This window comes from Apodemus sylvaticus, chromosome 3 (genome assembly GCF_947179515.1).
Source record: "Apodemus sylvaticus chromosome 3, mApoSyl1.1, whole genome shotgun sequence".
In the NCBI taxonomy this organism is placed as follows: Eukaryota; Metazoa; Chordata; class Mammalia; order Rodentia; family Muridae; genus Apodemus; species Apodemus sylvaticus.
Window position 1 is genome coordinate 135,765,601 of NC_067474.1, and position 23,722 is coordinate 135,789,322.

A 23,722-nucleotide genomic window follows, 5' to 3' on the forward strand; every position below is an offset into this window, starting at 1 on the left:
ATAGTATAATGGTTATCTTTAAAGGACTGAGATCAGCAAACACACAAATATCAAGTCAAATACTTTAGACAGCATTTCATTTTTATTGTAAAAATGTAAAAAAAAAATTATCAAGAAAAAATTAAAGATTTATCAGAATCCAGAGAATTTTCTTGAGCTGACAATGATTGGGTGAAGGATAGGCTTGCTGCAGACATAATGTGTATCCGTCTTCTTTGCGATTTATCTCAAAGCTCCAAGGTCACTCTAACACCACGTCTCTCCTCATTCCTGATCCTTGGCCCTGGATTGGAATCTTATTCAAGATTGTAGACATAAAAATAAAAAACATTGTCCACGAGAGCCAAGCTGAGAGACTGATCCTCTTACGCAGATGTATTAAGAACCGAAAGGAGCAACATTTCTAAAAGTCTACCTTCATTCATTTCAACTTCTTGGCTTTAGGCTCACACGAAGAGCGGAGCACTCCGCTGCTCCTTCTCCACTCGCAGATGTCCACATAGTCACAGGTCCGACACTTCCATGCCTCCTCCACATCAACACCTTGAGGATCTCGGTGGCCCATCCAGTAGGCCACATAATGCCGCACCTTGCTTCTCACTTCTTTTTCTTCAAAGGCTACAATCTCTGTGCCCAATATGGTGGCAGTCTCTTGATGGATATACTCAAGTTTTAGGGTATCAATAGCTGGGAGATCAGACAGTGTAAGAGATAAGAAAACCAGTTCCATAAGGTCACCCAAAGACTTTACAGACACGCCTCCTTGTCTGGCATGCCTCAGCACTGAAGGCCCCAGTGGCTTGTCTAGACACAATTTAGTGTGGTGGACTAGGCTAGCAGGAGTCACTTTGCCTTGTACCATGGCATCAAAGATATATTTGTATAGGCTAACTTGAAAACAGTCTTTCTTTTTCTGAGCTGACAGGGGGAGCACAGGGCGTCTTCGTGTCTTGAGTTCAGCCAGCTCCAGTTCCCCCTTGGATGTGTAGTGCAGCTCATCAATCACCCCAACAAGAAAAATCCCCTCCACTTCCCCAAACACTGGAAACTCTCTGATGCGCCCTTCCGACTGTAGGGTAGGAATCATTGATAGTATATTCAGAAACTTAACTGCCCAAGCATCTTCTTTAGTGGTGATGGGGACGGTTACAAGGTCATGAAGTTCTAGTTCTTTTGCTAGGTGGATGCTAGCACCAGTGTCCAAAACAGCTGCTTTCTCAGGCGTCAAAGAACCAGGAAGTTCCTTCCCATACACCATCTGCAGCTCACACCAGTTCTGAGTACACAGGTCAGTGACATATAAATATTTCAAGTGGAATCTCTCCATGGGTGACAAGACATCCAATTCCCGTTTCCAGTTCTGCAAGCTTACAGGTTTGTCATCCTTTCCGGGGAGTTCAGAAGAAGGGCCAGGCTTGCTAAGTGAAACAGCCGATTCTTTGGCATCTTCCAGGTCCAGAAACTCAACTAACTCTGAGTCACTTAAGTCTGAGAACCCTGAGGCTTCTGCAGATGCTGTCTCCTCTTCCCCGGTCTCAGCCATGGTACTGCACTAGATTGAACAAGTAGTGACCTATAGAACATACCAAACATTGTCAAAGGCTTGAAAATTCCTGAAGCAAAAAAGAATCATATTGTCTGACTGGTTGGTTGGTTCATTCATTCATTCATTCATTCATTCATTTCAGCACTGAGAACTGAATCCAGGGCCTTATGTGTGCTAGGCAAGTGCTCTCTACTCCTTAGCCCTAAGAAGCCAATTTATTTATAACTAATTAGTAATGTCAATGAGTTACACCCAGGTACACTTTATAAAAGTTTTTGTGTTTATCACCCATTAATTCGAGTCAATTTTTTTTTCACTTCTAGAGGGAGGACACTGGTCACTCACTGCACATGCTGTAGCCCAGCAGAATTTTTTTTTGGGGGGGAGGGAGGGTTTCAAGACAGGGTTTCTCTGTGTAGCCCTGGCTGTCCCAGAACTCACTCTATAGACCAGGCTGGCCTCCAATTCAGAAATCCTCCTGCCTCTGCCTCCCAAGTGCTGGGATTAAAGGTATGTGCCACCACTGTCTGGCTGCTTAGCAGAATTTTGTTAAGAGTATAATTATTTTGTTTTATTTGTGGCTCTGCCACTAAAATATTATGGATGAAAAAGGTCTATTAGCACAATTAAAAATACAAAAATTAGTACACTGAGACACATGAGAGCTTCACATTCATGCGAAAGAATACAACAGTTCACACTGGTGTAAAATTTAGACTTAAATGCACAGCCTAGACACTCTTATGCTGCTAAAAACAAAAGTTCAGAAAGGAAGACATAACAGAGTATTTATGACTTTACCTGCTGCCCGGACCAGCATCTTTAGATATCCCATAGATTAATTATAAAGCTACTATATCAAAAGCCTCATTTTATAAGACTTTCTTTTTGGACTTCTGACTTTGGAGGGGGGGGGATGTCATGACAAGTTTTCTGTGTGTAGCCCCACTGTCTCAGACTCAAAAATCTGCCTGTCCCTGTTCCTGCTGGGTTTAAAGGCTGTACCACCACCACCTAGCAGACTTCTGACTTCTTTTTCTTTTCTTTCTTTCTTTTTTTTTTTTTTTTTTTTTTTTTTTTTTGATTTTTCGATACAGGGTTTCTCTGTGTAGCCCTGGCTACCCTGGAACTCTCATTCTGTAGATCAGGCTAGCCTCGAACTCAGAAATCTGCCTGCCTCTGCCTCCTAAGTGCTGGGATTAAAGGTGTGCGCCACCACCACCGGCTGACTTCTGACTTCTTAAAGATATATAAATATCTACTAATATCCATATTAAAAGTTCACAGATAGAGCCAGGCAGTGGTGGCTCACGCCTGTAATCCCAGCATTCTGGGAGGCAGAGGCAGGTGGATCTCTGAGTTTGAGGCCAGCCTGGTCTACAGAGTGAGTTCCAGGACAGCCAGGGCTACACAGAGAAACCCTGTCTCGAAAAAAAACAAAAAACAAAACAAAAAAAACAACAAAAAAAAGTGCACAGATAAAAGCTAAAAATTACTAGGTGAAAAAGAATGAGATAGATGCTCAGAAAATACCAGGTCAGTATCCAGGGGTCCCACAGATACAGATTTTGAATCTAATCTTGAAAAGCCCATAGAGTTTGCTGGTATGCTACTGGTTTCTTGAATAATCTTGGACACATTGCAAATCTTTTCGGATGATACTGGCACATCTTTAAACTGTAGAACTGGTAAGTTAATCCTTCAGTACCTACAGAGCTAAAACAGTATACATATTAACACACAATAAATGTGGTTTTCCTTCCCCTTCCAAAGGAAGGTCTATCACGTATCTATTTGCTTTGAAAAATGTTAACTTTAGGAGAGAGGCAACTCTACTCACCTGGGCCTTGGTTGATTTCCCTCCACACAAGGAAGAGCGTGTGTGTGTGTGTGTGCTAAGATGGCAAAGCGAGCCGAGGGGAGATGAGCAAACACTTGGGGCCTTGCTATGAAGGAATGTGGACTTCCGTCCTTTTCACCTGACCACTCCTTCACATCATGGTGTTTCCACTCGAGTCACACTGCAAGGACAGCTGCCTGTCATAAATCCTCCTAACACTGGCCTCTCCAGGGTGAGGTCTCCAGGCGATCGGTTCTGCTCTCCAGGTTCCCAGCCGCAGCCGGGGGTTGGAGACCCTGCCTCGCTGATGGCTTCCTTTACCCTCTGCGTCCTGACTCGTTTTCCACACAGCAGGAGTGTGCTTTCCACTCAGCCCCCAGCCCCTGTCCCCCTGGTGTCCCCAAGCGCAAAGACTAAATTTCAGACCGTGCGGGGGGGGGCCCAAAATACACATAATGCAAACCCGAACAAGGGGCGTGACCGAATGGGGCGGGCCCCTGAACTCTTTGCCCCTGTCCCAGAATTCCGCGCGGCGGTTGAAGGACCGCCCCCTTTCTACGACCCCTCCTCCACCCCGCCCCGGAGCCCCCGGTTCCCGCGAGAGTGGGGCTGAGAGAGCTTCTGCAGTGCTGTACCCCGTGCAGCTGTCCCCTGATACCATTGCAGCCCGAACCCGGATCTTAGCACTTGGCACCAGCTTTCCCAGCGTAGGGAACAGTTAAGAACTCAAGTGTCTAAGGCGCTGGCAGTCGTCAGTGTCAGTGTCCCTTTTTATTTTCTTTCCTCCTTTCTATTGGCCTCCAAGTCTGGATACTCCTGCCTCTGCTTTTTCGGTGCTGGGATTACAGCCATTGTGCCCTTATATCCATTATTTCTTTTTAAAGATTTTTAAAATGTTTGTTTTTACTCTATGTGTATGAATGGTTTTCCTGCATGCATGTCTGTGGTTCATGTCTGCTTGGTGCCCCGGGAAGCCAGAAGAGGGCCTAGGAGTTACAGAAGGGTTGAGAGCCACGTGGGCAAAGAGAATCAAACTCAGGTCCTCTACAAGAGCAGCTGGTGCTCTTAATCTCTGAGCCTTTAAGAAATACTTCCCAGCCTATGGTGTCCCACAGCAAAAATCTCAGCACTGGGATTTTAGACTTGAGTCCAAGGTCAAGAAGGAAAAGGCCAAGCTGTGAGGTTCATTTAGTAAATTCAGTCAACAGTTTAAGCGGTTCGCCAGAATCAGGGTTTTATAAAGTGTATTGTATGGGGGGAGGATGAACAGATGCCAAACAAGGAACTTGGGTAGAAAAAAAAAGAGAGAGAGAAAATTGCCCAAATGGGGACCAAAATTCCCAAAATACCATCCTCAATCACAGTGGGAGCAAAGATAAAAGAGAGACACTTGTGCCCCTCCCTTTGGCAGTGTGGAAGCAGTAGACTGAGAGAAATTAATTTTCCCAGGACTATCCAGAGGACTTGTCTCCTAGGAAGATTTCACCGGATCCTTACAGCTTGTCAGGCCACTCTGCAGAAGACACAAGCTGAGACAACCATGGACAAGGTCGTTCCTTGGCCTGACCAGCGTAGCTGTACCGTCCTCTCGCCTTGTTTAAACCTAAACCACGCGTCAGGACCTCAAAGGTGGCCCATTAGACCTCAGTGTTTGTTCCTCTTTCCAAAGTGCCCTCATTGAATAAATCCCCTTTCTTTCAGCAAGGGCCTATGAAGGTGAGCGGCTGAGCCTAGCCTCGGAATCCTGCTAGAGCCCAGCGTTAGGCCTAAGGCAATATAGTAATAAGACTGGATGTTTGGGGACCATAAAATCTTTATAACAAAACCAAAGTATATTTGGGTAGAAACAGTATCAATGGTCCTGCACTTAAGACAATTGTTTTAGGGTTTCCATTGCTATGAAGAGACACCATGATCAAGGCAACTCATAAAGGAACTCATAAAGGCTGGCTTATAGGTCATCATGACGGGAAGCATGACAACATCCAGGCAGGCATGGCACTGGAGGAGTTGAGAGTTCTACATCTTGATCTGAAGGCATCCAGGAGAGAGGATCTAAAAGCCCACCCCCACAGTGACACCCTTCCTTCAACAAGGCCACGCCTACTCCAGCAAGGCCACACCTCCTAATAGTGCCACTCCCTGGGCCAAGCATATTTAAACCACCATAGCGATCTATCTTCACTTAATGATAAACAACTGAGGGATTTTAAGCGATAATGTAGTTTGGGTAGGCACATGTTTCAGAATGTCACTGTAGCTACATACGGAGGATAGAGATGCACACTGATTTGCTGAAGCAGCGTCTCTCCCCTTTCCTAATACTGTGACTCTTTAATATAGTTCCTCATGTTGTGGTTGGTGACCCTCAACAACAAGATTATTTCTGTTGCTACCTCATAACTGTAATTTGACTGCTGTTATGAAACGTAATGTAAATATCTGATATGCGACCCCAAAAAGGGTTGCTGTTAGGCTGGAACCCCTGCTCTTCTACTGTACAAGCTGGGAAACCCCGTCTGATCTCCTTCTCCCAACCCCACCCACACAGAGAAGCTCCCTGTCTGCTTGGAGAAAACTCTGGGCTGACAAGTCATCACTCCTTGTCTACCACCCAAGAGTGCCCCTCCAGGGTGACCATGTATGGACACCAACTTTATAAAATCCCCTTGCTTTAGCCTGGGCGTGTGACTTCACTAACGTCCACCTCTGAGACCGGTGAACCCACCTAAGAGCTGCCTTCTAATAAACCTGCCTTTATCTACTTTTAATCTGGTCAATACCTGTGTCACCAAAGGAGAGAAAATGCCCATTTGTCCACCCACAGGTTGAGAACCCCTGTGCTCTGCAGACAACCTAAGCAGTTAGGAAGTGCTAAGAACCCGGCAAAGGCTTACCTGGGAATAGAAAGAAGGTAAACCGGGGCTGTTCTAGAACGGGATTTTGGAACTAATTGGGGACAATAACAAGTTTCAGCTGGAGAGTTGGATCGATGGTGGTGCACCTTTCTGACTTAAGGAATGCAGACTTTACTGTAGAGATAGGAAAAGTTTTCAACCTGTGGAGTTTGAAGCAAATATAGAATAATTGATATCCATACTGAACATTCTTTGGAGCTCAAGAGAGACTTTTAAGATGGAGACGGAAACTAGAGAAGTGTACAATGTTAGTACGATCAGATAGGTCAAGTGTATGGCCACAGAAGAGAGCTTGCTGAAAGACAGTCGTGGGGAAAACACATCTGTCACCAGCAGAGAGAGAAGTGCCTGTATGGTGCGCAGTGTCCCAGCAGGAGCTGGCAACTGGCCAAGGGACAGGCTCTAGCAAGTGTCCAGTTTGCAGCTTAGGAGCTGCATTCACTCCAGGATAGTTATGAGCCCAACACAAAATTGTACTGACTTTGAGAGCTTGCTTCTAAACTCAATTGCAGGATTCTTTAAAGCTTTTAAAAAAATTATGTGCGAGAGAGCATGCAGGCACATGCTGGGTTTATGAATTTATGTGCAGTACTTACAAAGGCAAGAAGTACTGGATACCCCTGGAACTGAAGTTACATGCAGTTGTGAATGGCCTGAGGTCCTCTGCATGAGCAGTATAGATAGACTCTAATGGCTGAGTCATCTCTCCAGCCCCAACTGCAGGCTTCTTGAGTGAGAATTTCACATTGCAATGTCAAGTCTGATCATCTCTACAAACTAACAAAAGACCTCCTGGGGGCAAACTGGCTACCCTCAGCAAGTGTTTGAGTAGAGCCTCATGGCATAAACCCTGCTACTAAGAATACTGAAGTAGAAGCACGCTTGCCTAGCACACACAAAACTCTGCGCACAGCCCCCAGCACTGCACAAAGTGTGGTGCCCCCCAGCAACACCCCCCCCATTTGTAATCCCTGACCTTGAGAGTTCAAGAGGCAGGAGGATCACAAGTTCAAGGCCATCCTCGACTACACAGTAGTTTTGAGGCCAGACTTGGGGTGGGGTGGGGGTGGGGGGAACAAGACTGTTTCAATGAAAGAAAAAAAAAGTTGATATTATTCGGTGGTATAACTTTCAAATAATGCACAATGCCCTAGATTTAGCCTAGTATTGTAAAATTAATTCTCTGAAAAAGCACAGGTAATTTAGAAAGCTGGTATAAAAAGCTTGGAGATACTAGAAACTGTGACTCTAGTAAAGGACATGGGTAATATTTTAAAATGAGATATTTGTGTGCACACACAGCGCTCAGAGGACAGCTTGTGGAGCCCAGTTCCCCCACCTCATGGGTCCCAAGGATCAAAATCAGGTATGTTACTGCGCTTAGAGGCAAAGGCCTTTACCTGCTGAGCTATATCCCCAGCCCAGGTGGTAACATTTTAAACATAGTTCCCAAATACTAATCTGTAAATCAGTGAGTTCGTAAGAAATAATGTATTCATTTATCATGAAATGAGAAAAAATAATTGTGCAATTTTCATAATGCTTAATTTATCATTTTATGTAAGTGTCAGACAGTAGTCATCAACAGAGCATTTATTTACTCTCTTGGCAACATCAAAAGTTGCCACCGTTATCAGTTTCTCAAGATTATCTGAGTCCTGACATTTCAAAGCTCAGAATCACCAATCTAGAGCTGCCTTTTGTTCTCCCGTCCTGGATCATCTCGGAAAGTGCTCCTCCTGTGGATTTTATGGTGTCGGCTCAGGGATGAGTTGTAGCTGAAGGACTTCCCACACTCATTACATTCATAAGGCTTTTCTCCGGTGTGATGTCTCTGGTGTTTCTTAAAGGATGAATCGTGCCGGTAGGCTTTCCCGCAGCGGTCACACTCATACGCTTTCTCCCCTGTGTGGACAGTCTTATGGTTGCTAAGGTGTATCCTCTGCCTGAAGGCTTTCCCGCACTCCTTACATTTGTAGGGTCTCTCCCCAGTGTGGATTCGCTGGTGATGTGTGAGATACGCTCGATGACTGAACGTTTTACAGCAGGAAGTGCATTTGTAGGGCTTCTCCCCGGTGTGAATTCTCACGTGTTCACTAAGGTGTCTAATCTGTCGAAAGGGCTTCCCACATTCACTGCAGCTAAAGGGCTTCTCTCCAGAATGAGTCCTCAAATGCTGGACCAAGCTGATGTTCTGGCTGAAAGCTTTCTGACATTTATCACAGGAGAAGGGTCTCTCTCCGGTGTGGGTCCTGCGGTGCTGGTTTAGGGACGAGCGGTGCCGGAAGGCTTTGCTGCACTCCTCACACTGGAAGGGCTTCTCGCCAGTGTGGATTCTCTGGTGTGTACTCAGAGATGCGCTCTGACTGAAAGCCCTCCCACACTCCTTGCACCTGAACGGTTTCTCACCGGTATGAATTCTCATGTGCTCGGTCAGGTGAATGGGCTGTTTGAACATTTTTTCACATATGTTACATGGGTACCTTCTGGTTCCCATGCAGCTCACTGGATGATTAATTGAATCGGATTTGTATCTGTTCCTCTTTCTGCCTGGTTCATATTTACAGTGCTTCTGTTCGAAAATAACACTGGAACTCTCTGGGTTTTCCAATTTGTTCGCTTCTTGGTGTTTCTTTCTGTGGGTGCAAATGGCTTGTCTCGTGCCTTTCCCACAGGCTTCCCGGTACCTTTCTAAGGTATCACTGTAGTTGGAGGCTGTTTTCAATGGAGAACAAACTGTATCATCTTCTATCAGCCTCCCCCTCATGATGCCATGATGGAGTTTGATGGAAATGTCGTCCTCTGCAGTCGACTCCCTGGTTTCTAGTTTATTGTTCACATCTGAATGGGAAAAATGTGAATAGCTCACTCATTATGCTTGAAGAAAATCAAACCCTGTAAATGTTGCAGAAGAGATTTAAATGCAGTATGGAAAGCAGCAGGAGGCTTTTGCTGTATTTACATACAGACTGAAGAGATAATAAGGAATGGATTAAGTAGAGACAGGCTGTTCAGTGGGCAGTGCCTTGCCTCGCTTACACGAAACCCTGGCCACTGCATACCCGAGCCGAGACAGCTTACGCTGGTGCCTATCACTCAAGAAGTGGAGGCGGGAAGATCAGAAGTTCTAAGTCATCAATGGATAGACAGAGAGTGCAAGACCAGCTTAAGACACTATTTCAAAAATAAATAAAATGCAAAGAAACAATGACTAGGTTGTTCATACAAAACTTACTATGTTATCAAATTTGCAACATTCAATTCTCTCTGTGTCTTTCTTTCTTCCTTTTTGTTTGTTTTTGTTTTGTTTTGAGATGGGGCCTCACATGGTGAAAGGTATCTCCCTGAGTTCCTGCTCCTCCGGCCTCTACCTTTCAAATGTTGGCTGTGTTTCACACACATGGCTTAGCTGTGTTCTAATAACACTAAAAAATGACATTGAAGGCCTATGCCTTCAATGATATGGCTTTAAACTGAGAACTATTTTTGAAAAACTATGTGAGAAATATTACAAAGATGCCACCCCTAATCCCAGAGTGGTGTACACTTTTAATCCCAGTACTCAGGAGGGAGAGGCAGGCAGATCTCTGTGAGTCTGAGGCCAGCCTGGTCTATAGAGTAAATTCCAGGACAGCCACGGCTACAGAGAAATAAAAACAAACAAACAAAATTAAAAAAAAAATTTGGCTAGTTTTCTTTCTTAGTGTTTCATTACATCCTTATTAATATTTCAGGTGATAGGTTTATATCCACGAAAGATATAATTTCCTGTAAGATTTTTAAATCAGTATGGAAGGATCTTAAGCATTTTCAAATTTCAAGCTCTCAAAAGAGACAGTAATAGGACTGGAGAGATGGCTCAGAGGTTAAGAGCACTGACTGCTCTTCCAAAAGGTCCTGAGTTCAATTCCTAGCAACTACATGGTAGTTCACAACCATCTGTAATTAGATCTGATGCCCTCTTCTGGTGTGTCTGAAGACAGTTACAGTGTACTCACATATAATAAATAAATACATCTTTGAAAAAAAAAGAGACCGTAATAAAGTCTAGGTACATCAGGCTTGGCTCTGGGCTTGGGGAGGGGAATGGGCTGATGGGAAGAGACCATCTGCATACCTCCCTCCAAAGCTCAGGGAGAGGATGAAGCAAGATTGAATTTTGAAATTGGAATTTTGCTATTTCACTGGATTAAATAAATCCTTGTTATTTAATAAAGGTGAGTATGACCTTGAAGTCCTAATTCTCCTGCCCCTCTAATAATAAACCACAGTGGCTGGCTAACACTTCTTTTTTTTTTTTTTTTTTTTTTTTTTTTTTTTTTTTTTGGTTTTTTGAGACAGGGTTTCTCTGTGTAGCCCTGGCTGTCCTGGACCTCACTCTGTAGACCAGGCTGGCCTCGAACTCAGAAATCCGCCTGCCTCTGCCTCCCAAGTGCTGGGATTACAGGCGTGCGCCACCACGGCCCGGCTAACACTTCTTTTTAAAGACCCTCTACAAGGTTACTTTTGAGAGTCCATCAAGAGACAACAATGCTCAGGGCAGCTTTCATGGTTTCTCTTTGTTGCTTGCTTAGTGATCCCGGCACACACAGGCAGTTTTCTGCCCGAACTGTACCCTCAGCCTGTAACCACTCTCAAAATTATCCGCTGCGCATGATAAAACCCAGGGGGAGTGCACAGGCAACTACTGTTTATAACAGGATAACTAAAGATCACTATGAATAGCAATTCTGAAAAATCAAGCAGGGTGTGATGATTCTGGCCTGATATTCTGAGAACTGAGGCAGGAGGATCATCTTGAGTTTGAGGCCAACATGGAGTACAGAATAATAATACCTTGTTTCAAAATGCCTAAAACAATGAATAAAAGTTTAAAATGTCAAAATAGAAGTGTTCAAAGTAAGGTATTACTACTTAGCAGCAATAAACAAAATATAACTCTAAAAATATATCACCTATAGTAGCAAGTACAGGATCTCAGAATAAATCTAACACAAGATGCGTAATGTGTGTAAGACCTTTATTGAGAAAATCCTGAACCTTTTTATTTTTTGAGGTGGAGTCTCAGGTAAAGCAGGCTGGTACTGAATTGCAGACCCTTCTGCCACTACCTCCTAAATTATACACTGGAGGTTATACAGATCCGATGATATCCATATACATGTATAGACATGTATACACATGTATAGACATGTATACACATGTATAGACATGTATACACATGTATACACATGTATACACATGTATGTGTCTCTCCGGGTTCATAGGCAAGTATTCCTCTAAGACAGTTGGCTGAAGCACACTGCTGCCTTTCAGTCAGTTTCAGTGTTTTGTTTCCAGTCAGCAGGCTTGAGAGCTCTCAGAGTTCAGCATTTTTGACACACTTTAATATTAATGCAAATTCACTGGGTGAATATGGTATTTTTTTACCTTTCCTGATTATTTGTTTTCAAGGAGAAGAAAAGTTTTCAAGTTTTTAAATTACGCGTGTGTGTGTGTGTGTGTGTGTGTGTGTGTGTGTGTGTGTACATGCACATACATGTCACAGCACACATGAGGATAGAGGTCAGAAAACAAGTTTCAGGAGCCAGCTCTCTCCTTTCACACCGTGGATCCTAAGGACGGCACCGGTCTTTAGTGCTGGCAGCAAGGACCTTTACCTGCTGAGCCACCTCGCCAGCCCTCTTGCAGGACTTTTTATGAAGTCGTTATGAAGAAAAGTATATACATGAATTTAAAGGAGAATCAAAACTAAAGTTGGAATTGTAAAATAACCGTGAGAAAAGGAGACCTAGGAAGCTAACGAGAAGTTGTGTGGGATGTAACATGGCACAGAAGACGGCAAGCATCTTCGATGCTCTTCAGGTCAGCTATTTCCAGATCTGTGAGGGGACTGGGTTTAAGTCCGAGGAGGGCAAGACCGCTCCCTTCTAACCACAGAGACTCTCAAAAAGGCAATGGGGACGGGGTGAAATGAGACCCAGTGCAGGTCCTGTCCATGTCCTGAGCCTCCCGACAGTCTGGGAAGACCAAGCACTCTGGCTTACCTACCCAAAGGGCTCTTCTACCCTGGTCTCACCTAAAATGGGATCCTCTGGGCCTTGACTCTCTGCTGTCCACGGTCCCTCTCCTTTCTCCAACTGGGAAATCACAGTAGGCTTGGGAAGTTGACATCCTGTTTATGAAGTTAAAGAAAAATTATGAATGTTGATGCTGCTGTGGAAGAGCCGGCCCAGAGCTCAGTTCCAGCTTTTGCTATTCAGGTTTCCTGATAACCAACAGGTCACATCTTTCTTTTCTAGCTCTATAAAATAAAGTTGTCCCTTAAGGAAGTCATTAGTTATGCCCTGATCTTCAGAGGAACAAGACATCTCTAATACAGAACCCACAGCCAAAATGCAACAAATCCACATCAATAGTTTAGCAACAATGGCTCTCTTATGATGGCTGGGTTTGTAGAGGACAGCTAGTGTGATGGCTAATTTTCAATTGTCAACTTGACAGAACCTTGAATCCCCTGAGAAGATTCTGAATTGAGGAACTGTCTAGGTGAAGCTGGTGTGGGAGGCTGTCTTAACTGATGTGAGAACCTCAGCCCACTGTGGGTGGTACCATCCCCTAGGCTGGCGCTCTGGACTACCTTAGAGCACAAAGAGCGAGCGAGCTGACAGTGAGCAAGCAAACAAGGTTGTATTCTAGTCTTTGCTCTTTACTGAAGATGTGATGCTTAAGTTCTTGCCTCAACTTCCCCAAGATTATAAGTTGCTTTTTGTGGGGTAATTTTGTCACAGCAACAAAAACGAAGTAAGAACAGCCAGCTGGTCCTTACCCACTGACACCAGGTTTCTGTAGTTCTCCAGCATCACCTCCCGGTACAAATCCCGGTATGCAGGAGCCAGCTGCCCCCATTCCTCCTGGGATAAGTCCACAGCTATGTCCTTGAAAGTCAACGGTTCCTGCAATATCAAACAGTCCGGGGGGTCAGAGTCCACCCCAGTCACAGCCTAAGGAGCCCTGGCAGTAGCCCAAGGTCAGAGATTCCACACCAGTTTCACCAAGAGCAGACTCTGGGTCTGTCAGGAGATTGTCTAAAGACTGCTATAAGTAATTAAATATACAGGACAGAAAAGAACCATGAAGAAGTAAAAACACCAGCGAGAGTTGAGGTGATCTTGTTTTGGGGGCTGTGGAAAGCAGTGTTCTCCGAAACATATTGTTTGGCTACAGGCAGTGATTCGATGTGGGAGAGTCACGTGGGAATCTCAGGGAAGAGTATTACAGAATGATCCAAAAGGCCTCAGAGTGGACATCTGTCTGAGGAGGAAGAGCGGCACAGATGACGAAGCTCTGGGGCAAGGGAGGACCTGAGGAGATGAGAGAAGAGGCGAGTAGGGTATGGAAGGAGGGGCTTCTGCCTTAGCACTTACTGGCCCCAATACCTATGCACCCTTTTATATTTCTTGAGAAAAAAATTTAAATCATATTTCCTTTTTTTATTTCCTTTTTTTTTTAAAAAAAAGATTTATTTATTTATTTAATGTATATGAGTAAACTGTTGCCGTCTTCGGACACAACAGAAGAGGGCATCAGATCCCATTACAGATGGTTGTGAACCACCATGTGGTTGCTGGGAACTGAACTCAGGACCTCTGAAAGAGCAGTCAGTGCTCTTAACTGCTGAGCCATCTCTCCAGTCCCAACACCCTGCCCAGAAAAGTTTTAATTAGCATACACAGTACTAGGTTTCACTGTGGCATTTTAAAACAGCATTTGTCTTTGCTGGTTCTCTAATCCTTTCCCTCAGGCCCTGAGGGCCACCTGTTCCCTTTCACACCCCCACAGCCTCAGGTTCCCTTTCACATCCCAAAGCCTCCTGTTCCGCCACAGCCTCCTCTTCTCTCCCCACCACAGCTTTCTCTTCCCTCCCCCCACAGCCTGTTCTCCCCCTACAGCCTCCTGTTCTCCCCCCCACAGCCTCCTGTTCTCCCCCACAGCCTCCTGTTCTCCCCCACAGCCTCCTGTTCTCTCCCCCCACAGCCTCCTCTTCCTCCCGACAGCCTCCTCTTCCTCCCCGACAGCCTCCTCTTCCTCTCCAGTCTCCCTCCCCCCACAGCCTCCTCTTCTCCCCCACAGCCTCCTCTTCTTCCCCCAGCCTCCTCTTCTCCCCCACAGCCTCCTCTTCTCCCCTCCAGCCTCCTCTTCTCCTCCACAGCCTCCTCTTCCTCCCCAGTCTCCTCACCCCCCACAGCCTCCTCTTCTCCCCCATAGCCTCCTCTTCCCTCCCCCCACAGCCTCTGCTTCCCCCATAGCCTCCTCTCCCCCCACAGTCTCCTCTTCCTCCTCAGTCTCCTCTTCCTCCCGACAGCCTCCTCTTCCTCCCCACAGCTTCCTCTCCCCACACACAGCCTCCTCTTCCCCCCCACAGCCTCCTTGCACTCTCACCTACCTCACTTTCCCTTCCACCTCAATACCTCTGTCCCTCCTTTCCACCCTTCCCCCACCTATACACAGATGTGTAGACAGTGTAAGTGAAGATCCACACATGAGGGGCAACACACTATTCGTCTTTCTGAGTCTTGGTCACCTGACTATACAATTCCTAGATCCATCCATTTTCCTGAAAACTTTTCATGCTTATGGGCATCTAAGCTGGTTCCATTTTCATGCTACTGTGATCAGTATGCAGCAATATACATGGGTGTGCCGGTGTCTCTGTGGTAGGATACAGAGTCCTTGGGTCTGCACCCTGGAGTGCTATAATGCAGTCATATGAAAGTCTTACTTACTTTTTTGAGAACCTCCACACTGACTTCCATAACAGCTGCTGTACTCATTCAGAATCCCACAAACACTGAGTCCCTGTCCTACATCCCCACCAACACCTGGTACCTCTTTTCTTGATAATAGCCCTTCTGATTGGGATAAGATGGAATCTCAAGGGTTGGGTTTCCCCCCCCCCCCATGGTTATTGTCTTTTTTTTTAAGGTTTATTTTTGGGGGGCTGGAGCAGTTAAGAGTACTGTCTGTTCTTCCAGAGGTCCTGAGTTCAATTCATAGCAACCACATGGTGGCTCACAACCATCTGTAATGGGATCCAATGCCCTCTTCTGGTGTGTCTGAAGACAGTTACAGTGTACTCACATACATATATAAAATAAGTTATATCTTTTAAAAAACTTGTTTACATGTATGAGTTTTTGTCTACATTTATGTATGTGACCACGTATGTGCCTGGGGCACCCACCAGGAGGTTAGAAGAGGAAATGGATCCCAGGGGAAGGGAGTTATGAATGGTTATGAGTCACCTTGTGGGCTCTGGGAAGTGAACCCAGGTCTTTGCCAGAGCAGCCAACGCCAGTGTCACCTAAGGCAGACTGGACTCATAAAGATGACATCGGGGTAGCTGAGTTTACGAGAATGCACCACCAGGGGCTTTTAAAGATAGCCAAAGATCATTAGAGGACAAAAGTGAAAAAGTATTCAGTCCACAGGAAGGTAGTGGTAAAGACGGGCAAAACAATAACAAGTACAGTCAGGACAAAGAATGAAATACACATGAAGCACTCCCACCACTGACCAAGCGTGTGAGTGGACTGAACAAGCAGGAGCTGGCTATGGAAGTCACACTGCAGACAGGGGCTCAAGTAAGAGAGATGGGGGGTGGGGGGCTCTGTGCAAACACAATGGAAAAACCAGAGAGCCAAGTTAAGGTGGACTGTAGGCAAAGCCACGCCGCCAGACTTAAAAAGGCACGAAGAAGAGGAAGAAGAGGAGGGGCATTCCACATAAGTCTAAGAAGGTTTGGGGTGGGTACTGTAATTCACACGATTATTTCATAATGCTAAGAAGGTCTATTTAAGGATATGGTCCAAGGCTTGGCAGCTTTAATCTCAGCAGAAGAAGGTGGCTCTATGAGTCCGAGGCCAGCCTGGTCTACAGAGCAAGTTCTAGGACAGCCAAAGCTACAGAGAAACCTCTCTCAAAAAATAAAAATAATGCCGGGTGGTGGCGCACGCCTGTAATCCCAGCACTCTGGGAGGCAGAGGCAGGCAGATTTCTGAGTTCGAGACCAGCCTGGTCTACAGAGTGAGTTCCAGGACAGCCAGGGCTACACAGAGAAACCCTGTCTCGAAAAAACCAAATCCAAAAATAAAAATAAATATATAAATATAATAACTATTATTATTAATCAAACAAAATTGTCAGAACTATGGGGACAGAAGACCAAAAATCACAATGACAGACTTAAGATCCTCTGTCAACAACTGATGGGACCAGTTAATAAAAATGTGTCGAGGAGGGGGCAGAGCTGCAGTTCAAAGGATGAACCACTTGCACAGCATAAAGGAAGCCATGGGTTCATCCTCAGATCTGTGTAAAATAAGTGAAAGTGTAAACCTATAACCCTAGGGCCACACAGTAGGTGTGGAGGTGGGAGCGTCAGAAATAAGGGTCATCCTTGAATACATAGCAAATTCTATGTGGCAAGTTTAAGGCCATCCTGGGCTACATGAAGGATGAAGAATATATAAATAACACTATATAGTTTAAGCTACTGCACAACTATAAAATCCGTATAAAACTTAAAAACAATAGTCTATAGATAAACACTTTAAGACACTGTAGAGCCGGGCAGTGGTGACACATGCCTGTAATCCCAGCACCTGGGAGGCAGAGGCAGGCAGATTTCTGAGTTCGAGGCCAGCCTGGTCTACAGAGTGAGTTCCAGGACAGCCAGGGCTACACAGAGAAACTCTGTCTTGAAAAAACAAACAAACAAACAAACAAACAAACAAACACACTGTAGAGTTGGGGCTGGAGAGATGGCTCAGCAGTTAAGAGCACTGACTGCTCTTCCGAAGGTCCTGAGTTCAAATCCCACCAACTAAATGATGACTCATAACCTTCTGTAACAAGATCTGACACCCTGTTCTAGTGTCTGAAGATAGCTACAGTATACTCATATAAATAAATCTTTAAAAAAAAAAAGACACTGTAGAGTTAAATTCAGTTGTAAGACAGAGTGTGTAAATTTCACATCCTCTCTTCCAGGGGTGGAACTGAGAACTGATTAGAAAGGGGTTGAGGGAATTTCTTGGGACAACAGAATGTTCTATTTATTAGTTTCTGTACTGGCTGGTTTTGTGTGTCAACTTGACACAGGCTGGAGTTATCACAGGAAAGGAGTCTCCCTTGAGGAAAGGCGTCCATGAGATCCGAAGTAAGCCATTTTCTCAATTAGTGATCAAGGGAGGTGGTGCCATGCCTGGGCTGGTAGATTTGGATTCTGTAAGAGAAAGCAAGCTGAGCAAGCCAGGGGAAGCAAGCCAGTAAGCTGCACCCTTCCATGGCTTCTGCATCAGCTCCTGCCTCCAAGTTCCTGCTCTTTATGAGTTCCTGTCCTGACTTCCTTTAGTGATGAACAGCAATGTGGAAGTACAAGCTGAATAAACCCTGTCCTCCCCAACTTGCTTCTTGGTCGTGATGTTTTGCACAGGAATGGAAACCATGACTAAGTTTGCTTCCACAGTACATGGATGTCAAATAGGGGCACTTTAAATTTCGTTTATTTTACTTTTTAAAGATTTATTTATTTATTTATTTCCTTTTTTTTTTACAGTCCAGTTGTTTTCCCCTCCCACAGTTCCTCATCCCAGTCCTCCTCCCCACTGTCTCCAAGAGGATTCTCCCTCCACACACAAGATTTATCTATGTTATATTATGCATATGACTATGCCTGAATGTACTGATGCACTGTGTGTGTATAGGGCCTGCAGAAGACAGAAGAGGATTCCGTGGAACTGGAGTTATAGAGAGCTGCCACCCACCGGACTCATGCTGCTATCCACCCTGGGTCCTTTGGAAGAGCAACAAGTGCTCTGAATAGTTGCGCTCTCTCTCCAACCTTTGTCTGTCTGTCCATCTGTCTGTCCCTCTGTCTGTTCAAAATATGGCCTTGCTATGCAGTCAAGGCTGATTTCCCAATTGCTACAAATTTACTCATAGCAACCCTCTTGCTCCTAAGCCTCCTAAGTGCTGGGGTCCAGAAAAATGCTACCATACCCACCTGAGTCACACATACATCTGTATTTTCCTACAGGTCACTTGTACCTCAAATTTGAATAAAAATGCAATCCTTCCCTGGTGCTGAGAACCTAGGCTTTAATTCTTAGTTATATTGACCACATATGCATTAGGAGAGTGCTACAGAATGCTTTGGAGATCAGAGGGACACCTTGTGCAAGTTGGGGCAGGGTCTCTTCTCTGAACCTGAGGCTTGTGTTTCTTCACCTAGGCTGGTGCCCAGTAAGCCCCAGTGACCCCTTTCTCCAGGCCCTGCAGCACTGGGGTTACAAGCACACCCAGATTGTTATGCTGAGGGTGGGATCTGAACTTAGGTCTTTACCGCTGGGTAGCGAGCACCCTTCTCTGCTTGAGCCCTCTCTCCAAGCCATTATTTTACTTATGTTTACTTAGATGCCAAGTCATTCCGTCGGTTTGGAGCCAGGTAAAACAGCATCGCTCTCTTTGCTTTCTACTTTGAAATTAGGATAGTGTTCAAGAGGAAGCCACTGTAAAATGGAAACTGCCACCAGAGGAACGCTCCATGTGAGTTAGCTTGTCTGGACCTCCCCAGACTGAATTACTGCTGTCAGCCTATGGCCACTTCTCAGTATAGGTGGGTTCACATCTCTAAAAACTAAGAAGGAATGACAAGAAAAAGGAGGAAACTCCAGCACACCTGGGATTCTGCTGCAGGGACGCCAGGGGTCGCTCCGTCAGCATCATGGGATAGCAGAGCTGTAGAAGGAGAAGAACCGTGAGTTGTGTACCATGAGGTGTGTACCGTCCTAGCTCCCCAGTCCCACAGCCGGGGCTCCTTCCCCACACACTCACAAAGGCCAGGTAGCCTTGGCTGGCCCGGACCTCAAGAGACCTGCCTGCCTCTGCCTCCTGAGCACTGAGACTCCGGCCTTCCACACCACACTGGACTTGCTCTTGGTTTTAGATGGTCTCACTCAGTAGCTCAGGCTGACCTCGGCTGCACACTCAGCTGGGCATCAAATCTTTATTATTATTATTACTATTATTGCTATTATTATTAATTGAGTAATTTGGTCACTCAGCACCACATTCTTAACCTTTGACTAGGCTGAACGTCCCCAACTCTGCGGTTCACTTTGAAACCCACTCCTTAAAGTATAACTTTTTCTATCCCTTCTCCAATAAAAACTAAGACCTGATTCCATGGTATCTGCCTCAGGAAAATCTTAGTCCATGCAATGAGAAGATGGTTTCTTGCCCACTGTATACGAAAGAACCTTTTTTAAAAAAGCTATTCACTATTAGTTTTATCTGAGTCTCCCGCGGCAATTAATAATAAGCACCACGCATAACAACTTACTCATGTCAGGCATGGCGGTACTTACCTCTATTCTGCACTCAGGAGGTGGAAGGAGGAGGATAAAGGGTTAAAGAGCAGCCTCTGTTACATACCAATTCAAGTTGGAGGCTAGGCTAGACCATACATGAGATACCGTGACCAAACACCAACACCACCACCACCAACAAAGAGAGGTAATATTCATGTTTATCAACTGTTAAGATGCTTAGCCAGGGCTGGAGAGATGGCTCAGTGGTTAAGAGCACTGACTGCTCTTCCAGAGGTCCTGAGTTCAAATCCCAGCAACCACATGGTGGCTCACAACCATCTGCAATGGGATTGGATGCCCTCTTCTGGTGTGTCTGAAGACAGCTAGAGTGTATTCATATATATTAAATAAATAAATAAATAAATAAATATATATTTTTTAAAGATGCTTGGCCAAAGTCCCTCAGCTAGAACATAAACACACTGTGCTGGACCCAAAGCACTACAGGTATGAATGATGAGACCACACAAACACTGACTCCTCTTCCTACACCACTATTCTGAACAGACTAAGACTTGGGCATGTCTTAAAGGAATTCACAACTTAGGTGAATTGTGAGCAGTCAGGCATTTTGTTCCTGCCTCTCAGAGGAAGATGACAATAAAAAGATTACCAAAAAATATTGACTAGGGCAAAGATGACCAGGAGTTTTGCAGACAACCTGAGACTCAGGGGACAGAGATCTTAGAATCCCTGATTCTGAGTTAGAGCCTCACACTCAGGCACTGGCAGTGGGGAGAGGGGCACATCCTGTGGCCTTTCTTCCTGCCGTATACTGACTGTTTCTGGGGATGGGAAAAAGAAGGGGAACACAGTAAGTCACGAGGAACTAGAGGTAGAAGCCTAGCGTTTCCTTCAAATGTCCCCTGACCCCCAAACCACAAGCACGAACCCCACATGGACCTTCTTACCCTAAGTTATCCCAAGCGACCACCCCTTCTCCCAGCTTTATCTGTTCTCACCTTCTTCTTCAAATATTTTTGTCACATCTTCCCACAGGGACACCTCCTCCTTGGTCTTCCTGGGATGGTCCAATGTCACCCAGGGGCTGGCCTCAGTGGCCAGCGTGATGAGGAGCTGCTGAGGCATGATGGCGCCGGCCTGACTGGGGGTGGCAGCTTCTGGTGAGGAAACTGTTGGAACCTGACAGGCTTCCTGGTTGTATCGTCCTCAGACCATAATCCTTTACCCTCGAAGGGTTGCTAAGACCCTGCAACATCAGAGACCATGGTGACTCTGGGTACAGACGCTGCATTGTGGGATCGCATCTTTGGTCAGCGTTCCTGTGAGCTGCTTTAAGGCCTTTGTACTCCTTTCCTTTCCTTTCTTTTCTTTTCTTCCTTTCTCTCAGCCCCCCCCCCCCCCCCCCCCGTGTGTGTGTGTGTGTGTGTGTGTGTGTGTGTGTGTGTGTGTGTGTGTGTGTGTGTGAGAGAGAGAGAGAGAGAGAGAGAGAGAGAGAGAGAGACAGGTTTTCTCTGTATAGCTCCGGTTGTCCTGGAATTCACTCTGTAGACCAGGATGGTCTCAAACTCAGAAATCTATCTGCCTCTGCCTCTGAGTGCTGTAATAAAGATGAGCATCTCTATGCCTGGCTGGACTTTCTTTTAAAATAAATTTATTTATTTATTTATTTATTTGTCTGTCTGTCTGTGCTTATGCCATGGTGCCCAGGTGGAGGGCACAATAACATATAGGAGTCCAGTCATCGCTCCCCACCCCCCACCCCACCCCCACCCCCGGCCCCGGGTGGGTCAGAGGAACTGAACTCAGGCTGTAAGACTTGGCAGCAGGTGCCCACTAAGCCATCCGACTAACCTGCTTTGTATGCCTAAAGAGCAAAGAGCGAGAGGGCATCCATCTCTCGCTCCAGAGCGAAAAGAATCCATCACACAGCCAGAAGTCCAGAAATGTGTTTATAGCTGCAAAAAGGCCTAGAAGATTTGGCACCAGTACTGAAGTAATAGTGTCCTGGATACAGATGTAACCCTCAACTCCAAACACATAGATACAAAGACACCAAAAAAAAAAGAAAAATGTACAAATGTCCACAGGCCCTGACCTGACTTCCCACCTTGTAAGCTGCATGTCCCCTTCTGCCTGCCTACATATTTGGAGTCAAGGAAGAATCTTTTGATGTCAGACCTATATGTAAAGCTCAGACCTGAGGCACTTCAAGTCTGAGACAATGTTAGGTCTACAGGAAACTCTAAGTTAACAATTAAAACCTTCTTTATTTAAAAGCTGTACAATAAACATTTTTTTTTTTTTTTTTGGTTTTTTGAGACAGGGTTTCTCTGTGTAGCCCTGGCTGTCCTGGAACTCACTCTGTAGACCAGGCTGGCCTCAAACTCAGAAATCCACCTGCCTCTGCCTCCCAAGTGCTGGAATTAAAGGCATGCACCACCACTGCCCGGTTTTATCTTAATTAAAAAAAAAAAAATTACCTGTGCTAATTTGGGGGGTGGAGGTCACATGACAACTTTTGAGTTATTCTCTCCCTCTACCACAGCATCAGACCTGGCTACAAAAACCCATACCAGCTGAGCCATCTCACCAGCCCCAGTGGGCATCATCTTTTAAAGTTATTTTAGAAAACAATTAGAGAGCTCAGCTTGAGTATCTCGGATGGTAAAACAGTAATTCACGGGGCAGCTTTTTGTCTGTCATAAGCAAGCAGCAACAGACATCATCACATACTCATGATGCCCAGAAGCTGGTGGAATGAATGCTTGGTTCAGAAGCAATTAAAATTGAGAGGGGTACGTGCTCCCACAGAGCTGAAGAGTAGGAAATACGGAATGTCAAGTGCAAGTAGAACCACTGCAGAACTAAACATAGGAGCAAAATTGGAAACAACTGAAATGCATCATCTGAATCGCCCATTCAGCATATGAATAGTTGCTGACACTGGACCAGATCCAGTGGAACTGATATCCAAAAAGCAGCTCACACCCCTGGAGGGGGCAGCTCTTTTAAGTCTGGGGGAGGGGAAGGAAAGGTGAAGGACTGTCTATCCAAATAGACCGGAGCTGGTGCAAATAGCCCCGAATACGTAAAAAGTCTCGTTACTAAGTGCAGAAACTTTGTGCTGTTCCTTCCGAAGCAGCTGGCAATCACAGAAGCTTGCTGGACGACCCATCCGCAGAGCTTCGCAGGCAGCCACCCGGACCAGCCCGCAGCCCAGCAGCAGAGCAGCATACTCACTGGAGGATCTCCGGAGCAGCCCCGGGAGGCGCGGATCCGTTCCCGCCAGCCTTCCACGCTCACACCGCGGCGCCCAGAGCGCACCGAGGCTTCCGTGGGGATGCACCGTCGGCGTCGGGACTGGACACCGGCTTCTCACCCGCCGCAACCCGGAGCGGAGCTCCGCGCGCACGAGCACCCAGCCCGGCCTTCTGCCCCAGCCGTGGACGTGCGGCGCCGGCGGCAGCTCAGACGTTAGAGCTCGGCTGTCTCACCCCGCCCCTCTAGCCGGTCCGTGTCCTGGCGCCTCCACCCGGGACACGCCCACCCCACGCCGCCCGCGTCGGCGCCCTGCCCTTGGCTCCGCCCACCCGGCTGCTGCGCGACCCAGATCCCGGAAGCCGGAAGCCGCCCGGGCAGACCCAGGGGCGGCACCCTCCTGCTGAGGGTCTCCAGGACCCGGCGAGTCTTCCTGGGGAAGCTGCTTCTCCGTCATTCTCTCATTCTTCTTAAGGCTTCAGGATGCGGCCTTAAATAGCACGCAGTTCCTGCTCTCTTCTAATCTCATTCTGGTGAATTCGATAAGTAGAAAAATAACAATCCAAAAGGCAACAGGGGCCTAGAAAACAATAAACTTAAAAAAAAAAAATCCGGGATATGTATTTTTAATGTCCCTAAAGACATGCATTAGTTTACTTAAGGCTGCCCTACCTCCCCCCCAAAAAAACACTTCACACTGGTGATTTAAACAATAGGAATTTATTTTCCCATGGTCCTGGAAGGTAGAGCCCCCTTTTCCCCA

General features: G+C 46.0%; 2 protein-coding genes across 3 annotated transcripts; both read right to left on the reverse strand.

Annotated features, from left to right (window-relative positions):
• Positions 1-73: 73 nt before the first annotated feature.
• On the reverse strand, positions 74-3,866 carry Exo5 (exonuclease 5). Of its 2 annotated transcripts, XM_052177241.1 has the most exons (3): positions 3,387-3,866; positions 3,080-3,262; positions 74-1,573 (listed from the first exon to the last, which is right to left on the reverse strand). In XM_052177241.1, exon 3 carries the CDS (start codon positions 1,541-1,543, stop codon positions 422-424), a length of 1,122 nt encoding a protein of 373 aa, XP_052033201.1. In that variant the 5' UTR covers positions 1,544-1,573; positions 3,080-3,262; positions 3,387-3,866; the 3' UTR covers positions 74-421. The 2 variants fall into 2 exon arrangements, with proteins under 2 accessions (XP_052033201.1, XP_052033200.1); XM_052177240.1 differs by lacking the exon at positions 3,080-3,262.
• A 3,914-nt stretch (positions 3,867-7,780) lies between these two features.
• On the reverse strand, positions 7,781-23,213 carry LOC127681214 (zinc finger protein 69-like). Its single transcript, XM_052177242.1, has 6 exons — positions 22,942-23,213; positions 20,700-20,947; positions 19,047-19,105; positions 13,134-13,260; positions 12,384-12,479; positions 7,781-9,145 (listed from the first exon to the last, which is right to left on the reverse strand). Exons 2-6 carry the CDS (start codon positions 20,824-20,826, stop codon positions 7,992-7,994), a joined length of 1,563 nt encoding a protein of 520 aa, XP_052033202.1. The 5' UTR covers positions 20,827-20,947; positions 22,942-23,213; the 3' UTR covers positions 7,781-7,991.
• Positions 23,214-23,722: the final 509 nt, after the last annotated feature.